This window comes from Rana temporaria, chromosome 2 (genome assembly GCF_905171775.1).
Source record: "Rana temporaria chromosome 2, aRanTem1.1, whole genome shotgun sequence".
NCBI classification, from domain to species: Eukaryota; Metazoa; Chordata; class Amphibia; order Anura; family Ranidae; genus Rana; species Rana temporaria.
Window position 1 is genome coordinate 129,922,354 of NC_053490.1, and position 18,431 is coordinate 129,940,784.

General features: G+C 43.1%; 1 protein-coding gene across 3 annotated transcripts in view; it reads left to right on the forward strand.

Moving 5' to 3' along the window:
* Positions 1-18,431, forward strand: part of BAZ2A (bromodomain adjacent to zinc finger domain 2A) — a 168,272-nt gene that overhangs the window by 59,765 nt on the left and 90,076 nt on the right. For all 3 annotated transcript variants that reach the window (XM_040341034.1, XM_040341033.1, XM_040341032.1), the window contains exons 2-7: positions 4,714-4,848; positions 6,279-6,806; positions 11,968-12,159; positions 13,443-13,664; positions 14,649-14,843; positions 16,140-16,197. In XM_040341034.1, coding sequence (XP_040196968.1) covers positions 4,716-4,848; positions 6,279-6,806; positions 11,968-12,159; positions 13,443-13,664; positions 14,649-14,843; positions 16,140-16,197 — 1,328 coding nt within the window. In that variant the 5' untranslated portion in view covers positions 4,714-4,715. The remainder of the gene's footprint in view (positions 1-4,713; positions 4,849-6,278; positions 6,807-11,967; positions 12,160-13,442; positions 13,665-14,648; positions 14,844-16,139; positions 16,198-18,431) is intronic.

Below are 18,431 nucleotides of genomic sequence, written 5' to 3' on the forward strand. Positions count from 1 at the left end.
CGTTACGTATTCTTCTACATATTTTTAGTAAAATAAAATAAGTGTTTATTGATTGGTTTGCGCAAAAGTTATAGCTTCTACAAAATAGGGGACTGTTTTATGGCATTTTTATTAATTTTTTAAATTTTTTTACTAGTTATGGCGGCGATCAGCGTTTTTTACCGTGACTGCGACATTATGGCGGACACATCGGACACTTTTGACACCATTTTGGGACCATTGTCATTTTGACAGTGATCAGTGCTATAAAAATCCACTAATTACTGTAAAAATGACACTGTCAGTGGAGGGATTAACCACTAGGTGGTGCTACAGGGGTTAAGTGTTCCCTAGGAAGTGATTCTTACTGTAAGGGGGCATGGCTACACATGACACTGATGACCATTCCCGATTACGGGGAATGGTCATCAGTGACGGTGTCACTAGGCAGAATAGGGGAATGCCTTGTTCTGCTCTTGCCGACCGCAATCAAGGAACTCCCAGGAACATTGAGTTGAGTTCCCGGGACCTGCGGCCGCACTTGCGAGGCACAAGATTTAAATGGTAATACCTGTAAGCCAATCTGCCTGCACATGGCATTCTGTCGACGTAAATAGGCGTGTGTCGGTCGGCAAGTGCTTAACAGATGGGTTACAGGGTTGAGACGAACCATTTACTGACTGGGATAAGCGGAGCTTCCACTTTTGGGTGGAACTATGCTTTAAAGCTGAAACTCCAGGCAAAGGTTAAATTCTTATTTTATGAGGGAGCTTACGTCACGCAGGCTCCCTCCAGACTGTCCTGATGCCAGAAAGATTTTTTTTCACTTTATTGCAGAGAATTAATTAAAAGAGAAGTATGAGGGGAAAAAATGGGGGAATCATACCTGGGATGCTGCATCTGTCCCCTGCCTGCTCTAAGGCTGAGAAGAAATTTTCGGAGAGCTCTGAAAACCAAGCGATCTGCAGTGTTTGTTAGCTCGCTTTTCAGTAGAGCTGTAAATGTCAGTCACCGGCTCTCTGCTCTGTGCCCCTGCTCTCACTGGAGTGCTGGGCTGTGGAGGGAGTGGGAGCATCCGGCTCAGCCTCCCAGCAGCTTGCCGATAGGCTGAGCCGAGTGCCCAACAATGCGGTCAGGATCTTTCCTGTGCGCATTGTTAAAGCCCGCTGTCTGCTGAAAACGGGTCACAGAAGTACATAACGCACACTATACTGCTGTTCGAGCATCCTAATTTTTTCAGACATTTTTTTTTTCTTTGCACGTATTTGCGCAAAACGTATTCTCGTGTTTTTTTTTTTTTACTGAAGCATGCACATTGCCAGTGTGCATACTATAGGCACAGTACAATAAATGGGCTGTGTTTTAGCTCAATAAAAAAAAGCTGTACTGAGCTGCAGTGTGCAAGAGGCCTAATGCCGCGCACACACGGTCGTTTTTCGGCATGAAAAAAAAACAATGTTTTTAAAAACGTAATTTAAAATGATCGTGTATGGGCTTCACATCGTTTTTCGGCTTCTGAAAAATTCGAACATGCTGCATTTTTTAACGTCGTTTTTTAAAATGCCATTTTTCGGGTTGCAAAAAATGATCGTGTGTGGGCTTAAACGACGGTTTAAACCCACACATGCCCAGAAGCGAGTTATGAGACGGGAGCGCTCGTTCTGGTAAAACTACCGTTCATAATGGAGTAAGCACATTCATCACGCTGTAACATACAAAAAAGCACGAATCGTCTTTTACTAACAAGGAATCGGCTAAAAGCAGCCCAAAGGCGAATAGAACTTCCCCTTCAGAGTGCCGTCGTACGTGTTGTACGTCACCGCGCTTTGTTCATCATTTTTCAAAAACGATGGTGTGTGGGCAACATCGTTTTTAATGATGAAGTTGGAAAAACTTAGTTTTTTGGACATGCTGAAAAACGTCTTTTTTTTTTTTTCATGCCGAAAAACAACCGTGTGTACGCGGCATTAAGGTAAAAAGAAAAAAACCGTTTGCCTTTACAACCACTTTTGATTATGTAAAGTGTAATTATTGTGCCTTAAGATAATGTTACAACATCATTTTTTCATTAAGTTCCTCTGAAACTGGCATTTGATACGTTTTTTTTATCACTCTCCAAATAGCTTCTCGTCTGTAAAGTTTCTCCACTTCACAAGAGAGATGCTTGCGACAGTTCTGTCAGAGTGGCGACACTCATATACACCTTGCCAACTCATAAATCTGTCACAATTTCCACCATTCGTCACACTACCGCAAGACAGATTCCTAATGGGTATCTAACACACTATATGAATTCCGGGGATTGTGTTTTGATTGTAACTACATGAAAATGTTTCATGAGTAGGAATAATCTGAATACTTTTCATCCTCCCAAAGTCCAAAAGCATAAAGGCACGTGTAGCGTGTGTTTTTGTTAGAGATAGACATATAGGTGGAACACTCCATTGTGTAATAATCCCATATTATTCTGTGTTCTGTATAAGGCAGCACTGCGTAAATAAAATAATGGTGGTTCATGTCATCAGCTGCCTGCGTGCAAGTTTTTGTGGGATCTGTATTTCACAAGGTCAATAGCTTCTTGTGTTTTACGTGAGTTTGGAATAGAAGGTTTAACTTTTGTACACAACTAGCAACAGTTTAAAGCAGAATTCCCTGTTTTCTATCACTTTGAGGCCTCATACACACTGGGCATCCTTTTAGCCCTCTGAACGCCAGAACTCCTGGCAAGAGAAAAGCTGCTTAAAAAAATCACGCCTAAAGCCACATATTGCACACGTGTTTAGGCGCGTCAATCGTTTGAGCGTTAATGGATTTATTGGCCAGATTATTCATTTATTCTGGCTATTGGAATGCATTAAAGTGGTTGTAAAGGCAGAAGATTCTTTTACATTGATGCTCAATGCAGCTCTCCTCTAAACCACCTCTATACTTACTTGATCTAGAACAGTAGCCCGCTCTCCTCACTAGGCATGGAGGCAGCGACGGGAGCCATTGACTTCAGCCAATCACATCCTGTAAGGAGAGAACGGGGTGGGGAATGGAGCTGTGCTGTGTGTCTGTGGACACAATTGCATACTTGTTCCAGATTAATGATTCAGAAATCCAGAGAAAACTAGCCAAATCACTTATTCATAAGCATTGGCACAGTGGTGTAGTGAGTGGGTAGCACTCTCGCCTAGCAGTAAAAAGGGTCGCTGGTTCGAATCCCACGACACTACCTGCCTGGAGTTTGCAAGTTCTCCCTGTGCCTGTGTGGGTTTCCTCCGGGTACTCCAGTTTCCTTCCACACTCCAAAGGCATGCTGGTAAGTTAATTGGCTTCTGTGTAAATTGGCCCTGGTATATGAATGTGAGGTTAGGGAGTGGGACCTTAGATTGTAAGCTCCTTGATCGTAGGGACTGATGTGAATGTACAATGTATATGTAAAGTGCTGCGTAAATTGACAGTTCTATAAAAGTACCTTTTAAATAATAATTGGTAGCCTCAATATTGGTCTCTGTACAGGTGTGCTTTAAAGGGGAGGTCCAGGATTTATTTTTTATTAAAAGCCAGCAGCTACACATACTGCAGCTGATGGCTTTTAATAAATGGACACCTACCTGTCCTGGAGTCCAGTGAAGCCGAAAGGCTACATATTGCACACATGTTTAGGCACGCCATTGCGGGTAAGGGAACCCAGCCGTGTAGCCTTTCGGCTTCGTGCCTGGAACCCTACTGCGCAATGCCCGCTCCTCTCTCCTATTAGCCCGGCGGCCAGGGGAGGAGGAGGGTGCCCCGCGGTGACGCTGCAGCCGCACTACCGGAAGTGAGAAAGGATACTTGTCTTTGACAGGTATCCTGTCCCCCCTCCCCCGCGAAAGGTGCCAATTGTGGCACCGGAGGGGGGGAGGAATCCGATGAGCGGAAGTTCCACCTTGGGGTGAAGCTCAGTTTTTAAACTTGATTTAACCCTTATGCTTCTATAATTCACTCTTTTGAGGGCATATAACCTATCCAATAATGATTGACATTTTTAGATTACTTCTCATTTTCTTTATTTCAAAACAGTTTCTTGCATTGGACTTCCTCTAAATTAGGATTAACTGCTGGTAGCTGATTTAAGTGATTACTGCATATCATTACTCGCTGTTGTTTTAATGGCATTGTTCCATTTCTAGTGGTTTCCATGGGTCTCTCTGCAGCTCTATTTTAGAGCCCTTTCATACTGTTTTCATACAATTTTTAAAGTGCTTTTGTTTAAAAAAGCAAAATAAAAATGCGTGAAAATTGTATCGGTTTAAATCCTATGGAACTCTTCACACTGCACGTGTGCTGCGCTTGGAAAAGTCCTGCATGCTGCACGTCAATAGGAACGCATGAAAAGCACTTCGGTGTGAAAGGGCTGTTAAGCCGGCCATAAATGGAGCAATTTTCTTTCCTGCAACTGAAAATCGCCTGTTTCTCTCATTAACACTGACTCTTGCCATCTCTTCTGTTTGATCAATCAGCTTGGTTATTTTCAACCTGGCCATACATGGTTGGAATCTCGGCTGGTCCCTGCTGAACCGGCTGAGATTCAAACGGTCTATGGACGCCTTTATGCTGAACAAGTGTAAAGGGGGCCTTGGTAGTAATTTTTAGTTTCCAGGCTAACGGTGGCTGTTGTGATAAAACATGCCTCCAGAATGGGATATCTGTTGTAGTTTTGTAGCAGTTCCACTTGTAATAAATTGTTGTTTTTTATTTATGTTGCAGACATGGAGACAAACAATCATTTTGCCAGTACTGGCCAGCCTCCATTATCTAGCGCCTCAGGACTCAAACAGCTGCCTCAGATAGTAGAACCAGTTTACACAAATAATGCCCTTGTAATATTTCCTCAAGTTAAAGGTAAGCATTTATATAGAAAATATTTATCTCCAATATGTAATTTTAAAAGTTGAAAGAATGTTATGGGTTTCAGTTGGGGTGGTCAGATGTCCAGCATAGCAATGCGACTTGTCATGTTCCTATGGTTCCACCTCATCCTAGCTGCTATCCAGAAGTAGTTCTTGGTAAATGTGAAATAAACCATAAAAGTAAAAAAAGAGGGGGGGGGGGGGTATAACATTCCAGTCCATATATAACGGGTGGCCCGCATAGACCTCTGATCTGGAATGGCGGGTTGGCAAGCCTAGATCGCAGGTTGCGGAGCAGAGCTTTATAAGGCAATGCTTCCTCCACAGCACTAGCTTTTGCTACAGGCGGAGTCTATGGCAAAGTTCAGCTAACCCGCAGGATAGACACAGTGAGTATGGTTAAACTGTCACTCATCAGTGTGAAAGCAGTCTTAGGCCCTTTTCACGCGATCAGCCCAACCAAATGTGACCCTCATATCACCTCTATAGAGCGACAGATGTCCGTTTACCCCCGCCTACCTCCAATCCGAAAAACAGAAGGTAATTTGTCCCCTTCCATCTGGGTGGATCCGCCCGCTCTGCTCATTGTGGCCCTCGACTGGTTACCAAGTTGCTTAAGTGGCCCTCGTGCTTTAAAAGGTTGGGCACCCCTGATATATAACCTACTGAAAAGCTCCAGTGTCTAAAATGTGTGTCTCACTGGATGCATGTAATTCCACCAAACAGTTTTGTTAAAGTAGTTTTAAAACCTTCTGTGCTGCAGCTTCCCCTCAGACTCCCCCCGTTTTTCTTACCTGAGCCTGATCCAGCGATGTGCATGAGCACAGCAGCTCTATCCACTGTCGCTCTCCTCATTGGACAGATTGATAGCAGTAAGAGCCATTGGCTCACACTGCTGTCAATCAAAAGCTGTGACAGGGCTGGGGCCGAATCCCGCTGTCTGTAAATGGGAGGCGCAGCAGGGGGCGGAGCAAGCGCACACGGGTGCCGCCATGGAAAGCCGCTTCCATGGGGGCACCTGATGAAGAGAAGGAGCCTCGATCACCCGCAGGGCACCCCAGAAGAAGAGGATCAGGGCTGCTCTGTGCAAAACCATTGCACAGAGCAGGTAAGTATAGGCATGTTTGTTTTATTTTTTAAATTAAACGTTTACAACCATATTAAGCTTTGGGTGGCATGAAGAATGGTGGAACCTCCTATCGGGTGTTTACGATTTTGTTTGTTCTTTTTGGGGAGATTTTCTATTTGGTACCCTATCACACAATTCTCAATATGGCTGCATCACGTCCAATTGCTGTCTTCTAATAACTATTTTATTGCTCTTTTCCTGGAAGGCTGTTTTTCTACAATTGTCTTGTCTTTTGCACAACTTTTTCTGTATTCTGTGCTATATGTAAATTATTTTATACTTTTCACTTTTAGGTTTGAATTGTGATATGCCTGTGAATGGCCTGATTTCACCTTCCATACCCAGTCATCCTCATGGGACATTTGCTTTGGGTGCCAGTAGTACAAATCATCCCACAGCTACTAACTTTGACTACCTCTGGAAATTTCCCAAGTCTCCTGTTCTGAAAGACTGTCATGGACCTGCTCTGCCTAAGGTGAATGGATCAGCATCGCCAGTATCAAATGGTCCTTTCTATAAAGGAAACTCACAGGAGACCTGGGAGAGCTCTACTTCCAGCCACCAGGCATCTCTTATTTTCAGTGGTCAAGACTTGTGCAATTTTAGTAATATTAATGTAAAAGTGTCAGCTGCAGCAAATGGAACACATTGCTATCCTACAAAATCCCAACCAGCCCCCTTGCCAATATTTGCTATGCAGTCGCAGTCTCCTTCTCCACCTCCTCAGTGCCAGGATGAACAGCAAGAAATGGAAACATCTGAAACTATGGGGCATAAAGAAGGACTGGAAGATGTGTTGGGACTTGCTGATGTTCAGTCTGGTGTGTATAAGTGTAAATCGGATGTCTAATTTGTAAAGTTGTTAGCTTACCAATTTAGCTTGAGGAGCTTTTTTTATTAATTTTTCGCACACTGATTCAAATGCTTATTTTACATCTTTTGATTGCTCTAAACTTTCCAAACATATATTCTATGAAAGAGAGACTTTAAAGAATGAAATGCTTGCAGTTAAATATTTTTTTTTTTTTTGTGGCACGTAAACCTCTGCAGAGACACTGTTACTGTGCTTGTGGATTCTCCAGTTTGTCAGTTCCTAGGTCTGCCCCTACCAGGAGCCTGGGACATTAAGTGATGTCAGGATGGTGACTGAGAAAATATTGGGGAACATATACAGTATGTTCCCCGATCTCCTTTTTGCAGTGTGAGCATGGAAGCGCTCAGCTCTGAGTGTTTTACAGCTGCCAGAATCCTGGCTAGAAAGGTAGGCGAATAATGTCACAAGCTCCATCTCCACCAATCAGAGAAAAGCTTGTATTTATTGATGAAGTGTATTGCTTCCTATAAATGACTGAGCAGCACGCAGCCAAACTTGATTTTTGTCCTGGGAGTGGGGTGAGAAGTGTCCATTATGCTGCCAGAGCTGGAGCTGCATACAGCACTGACAGCCACTGTATTTGTTAGACATTTCCCGATCTCTCCAGCCGTGCATCAGGACAATGTCTCACTGCCTGTAAATAGCGCAGCGTAGTGCCGACTTCCTGGCGGGCTCTGGACGTGGGCTTTGCGAACACGCTGCAGCTTGTCCTTACTCGAAACAAAGCTGCCCATTCTTAGTTGTCGGCAAAACTGCAGATGCAGCTTCTTTTCCAGGATTGTAAAAGCTGCTGCTGGTGGCTGTCAGAACACAATGGCCTAGCAGGAGAATTTGTCCATCTGTGCTGTATAGTGGAAATGGAGGAATTGTGTATGACCAGCATGCACTGCATGTTTGGGATCTCCTCAGTGTAGCTGTAATGGCTTCTCTGGGACCTTTATGATCACTGAAGGATCGACTTGTCTTATTCTTACATGCCATTGGCATGTTGGAAAGTCCAATGGGCCCCATGTGTAGCTTTCCTGCTAATAAATGCAACTTTTCCTTTCAAATTTTCTGATAATATGCTGCATTTATCTTGCTATCAATTTTGACTAAATTCCCTGTAGGCCTACAGGCTTCCAACCCCCAAAATATATCAACATGTTTTACAGTAAGGGCTCTTTCACACGGGACGGATCCATGATGATCCGCCCTGTGAACCTCCGCTTGCTCAGCGGGGATCGCCCTGCTGAGCCAGCGGATAACAGGGCGGTCCCCGCACACTGTGCAGGGACCGCCCTGTCAGATCTCTGCTCTCTCCTAAAGGGGGGTTTGGATGAACATGGACCGTCTGTCCGTGTTCACCCGATCCGCAGACGGATGGAATAATAGGGTTTTCCTCCGTCTGCAGAATCGGAGGATTGCGGATTGGGTGTCAGCGGCTCTTCATCCGATGACACCCGCAATCTCGTAGGGATCAATGTATGTCCCTTTTTCATCCGTAAACCAGGGCTCGACAAAACCCAGGCGCCAGGTCGCAATGGCGACTGGAAATGTCATCCTGGCACCTGGATTACACTGCAGCATTTGCGCGGACTAGCGTCGGGCTGGCCGGTTAATTGAGGCCGCGGCTTTTGCGGCCTCCTGGAGCGGGATACACGTTCCATCTTCGAACCGGCGCTCCCTGGTGGACAGTGCTGTGATGAGCGCGGCTTGCTCTCACTGCCCGCCCATCCTGCCTTCCCTCGGTGCTAATCCCCACCCCGCCGAGTTCGATCACATGATCGCTGCGGTGGTCAGCTGGTTTTGGGTGTCCTATGCGGCTTTGTTGTGGAGATGCCAGAAGTGTATGGCAGTTGTAGATGAAGGGACCCCGGGGATAGGATGGTGCTGGAGGATGGAGACCGTGAACTGTCCTAGGTGTGTGTCGTGCAGCCTTCACCCTCTCCCTATACAGAGGTATCTACACATTGACGGCTTCTTGTACGGAGGGCTCATTAGTGCAGTGTTATATTAGATCACTATAGATTTCTATACAGCATGCCAGCAGCGGGATGTCCTCCTTCCAGCCTGGTTCTTGATGGAAAGTCTCCCTACAATCACTAAGTAAGCATTAGAAGTATAATTTAGCTTTTGCAAAACTTATCTGTGCCTATATTTACATACAAATGTATATGTATTATTATTTTGTATTGCTGTGATTGGCTTGGGATGCAGTGCACAGGCTCTGTGTCTGAGACAGTCTATTGGTTACTGAGCTGGAAGGAGTGTCATCGCCACACTTGTGGGGGGTCTGCACTAAGGGGGTGTCTATACTTCTGGGGTCTGTACTAAGGGGGTGGTGTATACTGCGGGGGTCTGTACTAAGGGGGGATTCTATAGTGATAGGGGGTCTGCACTAAGGAGGTGTCTATACTTCTGGGGTCTGTACCAAGTGTGATTCTATAATGATGCATCTGCAATAAGGGGGATTGTATACTGATGGGGATCTGCACTAAAAGGGGGGGAATTCTACACTGATGGGGGTATCTGTACTGAGGGAGGGGGGGTCTGTTCTTAGTGAGGGGGATCTATACTGCACGAGGGGGGTCTATAGTTGGTGGATGGGTGTCTGTACTGGGGGGTCTGTACTGAAGGGGGGGAGACACCATTTTTTCCCGCACCAGGTAACATCAACCCTAGTGACACTACTGTCAGAGCCACCTCATCGGTGCCACCCCATCAGTACAGCCTCACCAGCGTCGCACATCAGTGAGTGCCACCTGTCAGTGCCCATCAGCACAGCCTATCGGTGTTTATTAGCGCAGCCTGATCAATGTCGTCTAACAGTGCCCATCGGTGAGTGCCACCTGTCGGGCTGCTCTGATGGGCACTGATAGGTGGCACTGATAGGCTGCACTGATTAGATGGCACGGATAGGTACGGATAGGTACTGACAGGTGATACTGATGAGGCTGTGCTTATAAGCTGCACTGATGGGTATTGATGGGCAACACTGACAGGCTGCACTGATAGGCGATGCTGATAAGCACTGACAGATGGCACTGATAGGCTGCACTGATCAGGCCGTGCTGATGGGCACTGATGAGGTGGCACTGATAATTGGCACTTATGGGTGCTGACAGGTGGCACTTATGGGCACTGCTAGGCTGCACTAATCAGACTGCGCTGATGGGCACTGAGGTGGAACTGACAGGCAGCACTAATGGGCACTGACGGGTGCCACTAATGAGGCTGTGCTGATAAGCATTGATAGGCTGCACTGATTAGGTGGCACTTATGGGCACTGATGGGCTGCATCAGCGCAGCCTCATCAGTATCGCCTGTCGGTGCCCATCAGAGCAGCCTCATTAGTGCCACCTTATTTTTATTTTTTTACTTTTTGGTCTTTTTTTCGCTTGGCACCAGGCCGGAACAATTCTTATTGCCTGACGCACCAGACATGCAGTTCTGGGCGCTGGACAGCTGATTTAAAAACTGTCTCCTAACTTTTTTAGCTGGCTCCTAGATTCTAAGCAAATTTGTCAAGCCCTGCCGTAAACGGATGGATGAAAAAAGCGGACATACGGTCTGTGTGAAAGAGCCCTAAGGATGGTGTGCTTCTCTTCATAGGCCTTGTTGACACCTATTCAGACATGGTGTATATTTACAAAAAGATACTTGGTGGGCACACCCTAAAAATGCTATACATCTAAGCTGGTGCTGCTATAAGACCAAATACAGTACAAAACAGATTATAGCGCACACATGCAAAAATGACATTTATCCTGCAAGGCTAGTTAAAAACACCTGAACATATTCAAAAATACGGGGGTTTGGTCACACTATATAGTCATATAGTGCTAAGCCCACTTACTGCGACAAAGTACCCCGAATTAGTGGGTCCTACCCTAGTAATAGAATGAAAGAACCTGGGTCTCAACCATGGGAGATATACTCCTCTATGTGGGAGAACTGAAGGGATTCTTCCTATACAATGGTGGCCACTAATGTGAGGTAATGAAGAGGGGGAGGGGTGCTCCAGCCAAGAGACCTGGTCAGGGTCTATACAAAATACAAAAAGATACTTGGTGGGCACACCCTAAAAATGCTATACATCTAAGCTGGTGCTGCTATAAGACCAAATACAGTACAAAACAGATTATAGCGCACACATGCAAAAATGACATTTATCCTGCAAGGCTAGTTAAAAACACCTGAAATGTCATAAATGTCATTTTTGCATGTGTGCGCTATAATCTGTTTTGTATGGTGTATATTTAGACTACTCACACTGGCAGTGCAGGCGCTAAAGTGCCGCTCATTTTTGCGGCTCTTTAGCAGTATTTTAGCGCCGCTTATCAGGCACTAGCAGGCGGTTTTTACCCGAAAGCGTTAAAAGCTGCAGTTTTGCGGCGCTTTTCACTCATTTCTGAAGCACTGCCCGTTCATTGCAATGTGCAGGGCATTTTGGGAGAGCTAAATACAGCACTCCCTACCTGCCCCAAAGATGCTGCTTGCAGGACTTTTCATAAACGCCCCGCAAGCGCACCACCCCAGTGTGAAAAGACACCGCAATGAATGGGAGGTGGTTTTCAGGCACTTTACAGAGACTATTTCTAGTGCTAAAGCACCTGAAAACCTCCCCAGTGTGAAAGTAGCCTAATGGTTATGTCGGTCTTGTCATTCCAAAGTTTTGATGCCTTTCTATGTGCGCTGTGTTATGACATTGCCATACAGGTGGATAACATTGTACAGTTTCTACCGGGAATATTGTGTTTGTGTGTGTGTGTGTGTGTGTTTGTTTGTGTGTTTGTTTGTGTGTTTGTTTGTTTGTACAGCTGTGTATAGTTTGCTATTGTTAACGAACATTCTCAGGAGGTCATCTGACTGCGAATCTGATCTATTGGCTTCCAAACTTTGAGTCACTGATCAGCACAAGTATATAGACTGGGAGTTCGAAATTCAATCTTGACTTCTACGTCTGTGATTTACAGTTAATCAAACCATTGAGTCATTAGCTGACTGTTTGCTTCTTACAGCCAGGTTTGTTTCACGAGTAGAAGCTAATGTGCATTATCTTGTCTATTCTTTCTCTTCCTAATACTCTGCACTTGTGTTTTTTTTTTTCTTTTTCTTTTTTAAAGATGAAACATCCTCTGATCACAGCCTGTTTGACTTGGCAGTGGAACCAGACCCGGTTAGCCTGAGTGTGCCCTCACCTTCTCCTTCTAATGTCAGCAGTGTAAATGATTCTGGTCAACTTCCATCCAAGCTTCTTGATTCCCAAGACCTCAACCCTGTTACTTCTGAGACCTTTGAAAACGAACTTGGTGAAGGTACGTAAGTAAAAAAAAAAAAAAATGGCTTCCCTTATTAAGGCAGTATTAAACCCAAAACCAAAAATGTAGTCATTTAAAGCGGGGTTTCACCCTAAAAAAAAAAAAAAATTCTTTATCTACCACAAACGAGCATACTAGCGTCAGCTACAGTATGCCTTTTTTTTTTTTTCCTGTACTTACGGTTTAATCCGTAACTTTCGTTTCAGACTCCGGCCGGGGAATGTGCGTTCCTATGAAGAGGGGTACATGATTGACGTCCAGCTATGGCTCGTCATGCCTTCTGAAAAAAGCCGAAATAGGACGCGGACATATACGGCGCCTGCGCAGTCAGCTCCTAGTCTGTGCGCAGTCCTACTCCGGCTATTTTCGGAACGTGTGACGCGCCATAGCCGGCCGTCAATCATGTTCCACTCTTCATAGGAACGCCTACTCCCCGCGGGTGTCTGAAATTAAAGTTACGGATTAAACAGTAAGTACAGCGCCAAAAAAAAGGCATACTGTAGCTGATGCTAGTATGCTAGTTTGGATGGTACAAAGTTGTGTTTTTGGGTCAACCTCCGCTTTAATATGGTGGCTGCATTAGTTTTGTTTGCCTGTGTAACTCGCATCAAAGTTGGACCATTCTATGAAATTGCGTCAAAATCGCATTTGTGCGACAGGTACCGATACCGTGAAAAGGGCCTAAGTAGTTATAGCAACAGTGTCTCTCCCCCCACCCCCACCCCTGTTGGTGATAAATGGTTTGCCACAACACTCTAACCGCTACATTTGCAGGAGAGATTTTGAAAAACACCAGACAAACTGTCTGGATCAGCAGGTGAAAATAAGGGAAAGAAAGCCTAAAAAGAAAACAAATATAGCCATCACATCTAAGAATTAGTAGATTGCAATATGTTTGCTTTTGGGTTTAATACTGCTTTAATTTATAGTCTGTATTGTTTTTTTATTTCCAATTTGACTTTTTAGCTCTGTTTTATCAATAGGGAGAAACCTTTGTTTTTGTGTCCATTCAGAGTGTGACAATATGCTTTTATAGAATGTGTTAGTAGTAAGGTAATCCAAAAGAAGATATAATGGATAGTGGACATATTCAGAGGTTGAGTTATTTACGTTTGATTCAGTCTGATGGTGGGCCGTTTTTTTGGGTGTATATAAATCGGCTCTCATGTGCTTATGCACTTTTCACAATGGTTTTAAGTAATTTTTTTTGGTGCAGGGCTCATCAGAAATCCAAATGTAAAGTCATTTTTCCACAGCTTTGATTTTATTTCTGACTGCAGAGTTACCCATGGAACTGGCTTCTAGTCCATTGTGTGATTTCAAGGAACAGGAAGCGAAGATGGAACAAATTAACCAGAACCCAAAGTCAGAAACTCTGGATTTGGAATGCCCATCATATTCAGATACTGCCAATAAATCACCAATGACTGATGAAGACCAGAGCCCTAACTCGGTCCATGCAGCATCTACTCCATCTGAACTAGGAGAAAGCGTAACTGAAGGTATTCATAAGCGTTTTTTTGTGTCTGCTTAAGAGCAGTTAAATGGCGCTCAATATTTTATGAACTGCTAGATATTTGTTTTTAGAAATTACAGATTAATTATCTGTAGATTTGTCAAATAACAAACTATAAATGGGTTCTAAAAATACAACAGGTAAGTGTTCAATCAGTCTTATAAGGATTGTAATAGAGGAGGGGGCATCAACATTATTGTCAAAACATCACATTAAGTAGTGGTGTTTTGTGGTTATTAATTATTTTCATATAGGTTGTCAATTTAATTATTTACCTCTAGGATATCTTGTCTATTTCAAGAGAGTATCTTATTGCACAATGATGAACGTCCGCCCCCATTCATTGGTCAAACAGGGAAGCCTCTTGGACTGAAATTGACAAATAGTCAATGTTGCCAAGCATTAATCCAGTGCATGGGATCCCAAATGTACATCCACTAGTGGGGTAGTCCAGAAAATTGAGACAGCCTGCAAGTCTCTATATAAAAGAAAGTATAACAATATATATAGAAGGGATATAGAAAAAAACACTAATACTAAAACATTTTTTATCTAATAAAAGAGCCTAGTTTAACCAAGGCAGCGTGTAATCCCCTGCAGCAAGGTAGTAGTATAATTACCCTTAGCAGGAAAAAGGTTGTCTCCACTCATTCGTGTGCACTTCTGACTGATTCAGTCAGAGTGTAGCCCTTAAATAGGGGCTTTAGAATACACTGATCAGTGCTACAGCAGCTGATCGCTTGCAGGCTTTCCAGCAGGACTGTTTAACAGAAGCCAAACGAATGATCTGTTTCTGTTGAACAGGAAGGGCCACGTATATGTCAAAATTCAGCCAGTTCCTGCCTATTCCTTATATACCTGGCTTAATTATGTAATACAATTGTATTTGAATTGTTTGTGTCATGTAAAATTTTGGATTTGAAATTTATGTTTTTAGTACATAATACTAACCACAGTCATGTTTTTACAGATTTGTTGGAAATGGAGAGCCCAAAGACAAAGAGAAACAAAAATAAAAAACCTGAGTCTATACTGGAAAGTGTTAAAAGGTGTAGAAAAAAAGCAACCCCAGAGCCCAGTGTAGCGGAGCCTGCAGAAGAAGAAGAAGAAGAAGAACTACTGGAGCCTGCAGAAGAAGAAGAACTGGAGCCTGGAGAAGTGAAAGGTAAAAATCTAAAATGGCCCACGAAAAGTCAGTATCGAGTCCCTCCCATCTAAAAAAAATCGAATTCTTAAGCTACGATTCTCCAACAACTTCTTCACTATGACTACAGCTTTACTTCAGCTATTTGTAATTGATGTCAGGCTTCTTAGTTGCCAGTGCTTGTAACTTGATCGTAGTTAAAGTGGTTGTAACCCTAAAAAGAATTAAGAGCGATCCTGTTCCTTGTGCTGTCTAATCTGCCTCTCTCTAAGCTGTAAAAAAAATGGTTTATCCTGCCTGTTCCTGTGCCCCCCTCTGTGTGCTGATCACAGTAAACCATGGCTGCTGATTACCGTGGTCAGGTTATGTGCCTCCATCCGGCTGCTCTCCCCCCTCCCTCCCTGTCAGCCCACGCCCCCCCTTCCTGACGCTATTTAGTAGCTGGCAGTAAAGGTAAAGAACAATTACAGCCAGCCCCTATGTTATAGTAATCTCTCTCCCTACTGTGTAAATATTTTTGTAAAAACAAAGCCTGCAAATACCTTATCTTCTCTTCTGGCCGGTCACAACGATCATGTGACCTTCCCAGGTGACATCAGAGGGGGAACTCGGCCACTCCCTCTAGCCAGTAGGTAAAAAAATAGGAGTCGGAGGTCACGTGACCGGCCATAAAAGATCACAGATGAGTTATTTACAGGCATCGTTTTAAAAAAACAATTACTCCAGTGTAGGAAAGATAAATGGAGCTGGCAGTAATTGTTTAACTTTACAATCACTTTCTTTTTAACAGTTACATACTAGACAAAAAAGCTAAATAATAAATATATTCTTATGTCCAAAGATATTAAAAAAAAATAACATGGGAGCTCCTATTGTTGACTGATTTTTAAAGTTGCATGTTTCAGGGCTAACCTTTTCATTCAAAAAATTGTGAGTCGATGACTTGTTATAGTTATGGGCATATTCGATACTGGGACATCTATACACATTGTTCTGAAAAATGGACTTGCGTAGCAGTAGAGAGAATGAGGGGGACGGCTCTGATATCTGCAGGATATTAAACCAGCTGGCAGTAGCGGCTTGCGTGTTCCTTTCCTGACAGGTTCCGTGTAAGGGTGTTCTTGCAAGACAGGAAACATTGATCTTGTATAGTTTAAACAGTGATACTTTTATTAGCAAGCGGGTGAAAAGATGTGGGCTTTTATGATTACCTTCCAGTGTCTAGGCATGTACAGATGAGCTTTGTAATGGGGCAATTCCAAAACAATGGCTCTACATTTTTCCTCTCTTTTTTTTTTTTTTCCTCTCTCTCTCCAGGAAGACATCGTAGGAGGGTTGCCACACCAGAAGAAGTGAGTTATCCTCTGCTACATGGGTAAGTTATTTTTTTAAGTAAGTGACGTGTGCCTGCCCTGTGTGTACACATGGGCGAGTTCTGAATCTATCACTTTAAAGTAGATTTCTAAGATGCATTCATGGATCTTCAGTAACAATTATGGCTACAACTTTTATACATAATTTTTCTTTGCAATGAAAGAAGTTTCTAAGGTGTGAAAAGCTGTTGGAATGTAGTATATGGTTACATTTGCATAAGCAAAGTTGACCATTGGGAAAAAATTTGTAGTAACCATCTGTAGATCCAGAGGTATAGGATTCTGACGTTCTGTGCAAATCTTCAACTTTTCTTGTAAAATTTTAAGCTTATCCATGCCCATTTCTGCCTTGGGCACCTTCCTGCTTGTTCATTCATGTGATGGGTGGCCCCACTGAGCAGTGGGAATATTCAGTAGATGTAAGGAATGGCTTCAGTAATGACTTTACACAGGAAAAATGTCGATTTGTGATCAACTTCAGCTGCTTGTATCTTGGATCTCTTGATTCTATTTTAATACGTTTTGTACAGAGGCTAACCTCTTTTTTTTGCGTTTTTTTTTCCCCTCATGTGCTCATTTTAAATTTACAGGGCTTGTGCCAGTGATTTACTTTATCTTCCAAAAACCTGGCCTCATATTGTTCATCGTTTTTATCGACAAAAGTATATCTAAAGCTAAAACTATTTTTTTGCTTAGTTGCGAGTTTAAACCCTGTCAGGTTTTTTTTTTTTGGTCTATGTACCTGCTAGGGAGAATGGGGACAAAGATATGAGAGAGGGTTTCCCTCACTTTGAAGAGATTTTGTCTTTTGTCTAAAGAACAGGCAATGAGAGAAAATCTCACCAGTGGGACACAGATAACCGGGGAAAAAAGCAACCGGGTTTTAATCCTTTCCTACTCCAAAACCTACCAAACAAGTTAATGCTTTAGAAAACTTTTTATATAAATTGAGTAGAATGTTTTAGTTTCTTGCACTACCTGCTCCCCCTCAAAAAAAAGTGACAGAACTTTTGGGTGAAGTTCCGCTTTAAACTTGTTAAATTTAAAGTGGAGGTTCACCCAGAAATAAAAATTTTTAACCTTAGATTCCTGCTCATTTTGTCTAGGGGAATCGGCTAGTTTTAAAATCGAAGCTGTACTTACCGTTGTAGAGAGCGATCTTTTCCGCCGCTTCCGGGTATGGGCTGCGGGACTGGGCGTTCCTATTTTGATTGACAGTCTTCCGATAGGCTTCCGACGGTCGCATCAATCGCGTCACGATTTTCCCAAAGTAGCCGAACGTCGGTGCGCAGTATAGAGCCGCACCGGCGTTCGGCTTCTTTCGGCTACTTGTGACGCGATGGATGCGACCGTCGGAAGTTTATGGGTGAACTCCCGCTTTAATAGACCGTAAAAGCACTTTAAATCAAAACATCCTAGCCTCTTCTAGCTGCGTTTAATGTGAAGCAATTAATTCTAAAACCTAATAACAGTGACGCTAAACTTCTTCTTTTTTTTTTTTTATATCGGTTTAAAAACATTTATGTATTTACATTCGAGGACTTGCAGGCTGCCAGGATTAAAAAAAAAAAAAAAAAAACTAGATTTTAATACCTGTGTTGTGAACTTTGGAGATTGTGGATAAATTAATGTTTGTTTATAGTTAAATTGATAATTGAGGGCTGTACTGTTCAGAATACTCAAGGTGGAATGTAAACCCGATTTTCCTGAAATTTGACATAGGCACATATATCTGTAGTGTTTACTTATCTTTCTCCAAAGCCCTGAGTCTTGTGTCTTTCTGCTGTTTCGTTACTCTGTTATCAGCATGATAAATACTGACAAGTTCTCTGAGATGGAAGATAAAAGCAGCCTAAAATGTGTGTTGGGGGTGGGTGCTATGAATAGATTAGCAGAGAGCTGGTCTTGGCACAGCACAGTTCTGAAAGTATCTTCGTTCTTCTGCCCATGTGGAGTGGGGGTGTGTGCACGTTTCCTCCAATCAGCTGTCACACAGTTTAAGCCAAGACTTCACTCCTACTGCTGAATGAGGAAGTAAAAAAAGTAAAAATTCTAACATGATGTAAGAATTCTAAAGAATATAGCAAGCTGAAGACAGCAGATATGCATGTAACTTTTTTTTATTTTTTATTGCATTATAAACTGCATTATGAACTGTAAGCTAGATGTAATTAAGTCCTCCACCAAGGTCATAATTGACTTTTTGGTTTTCGTTCAGCATCTAAGAAATATATTT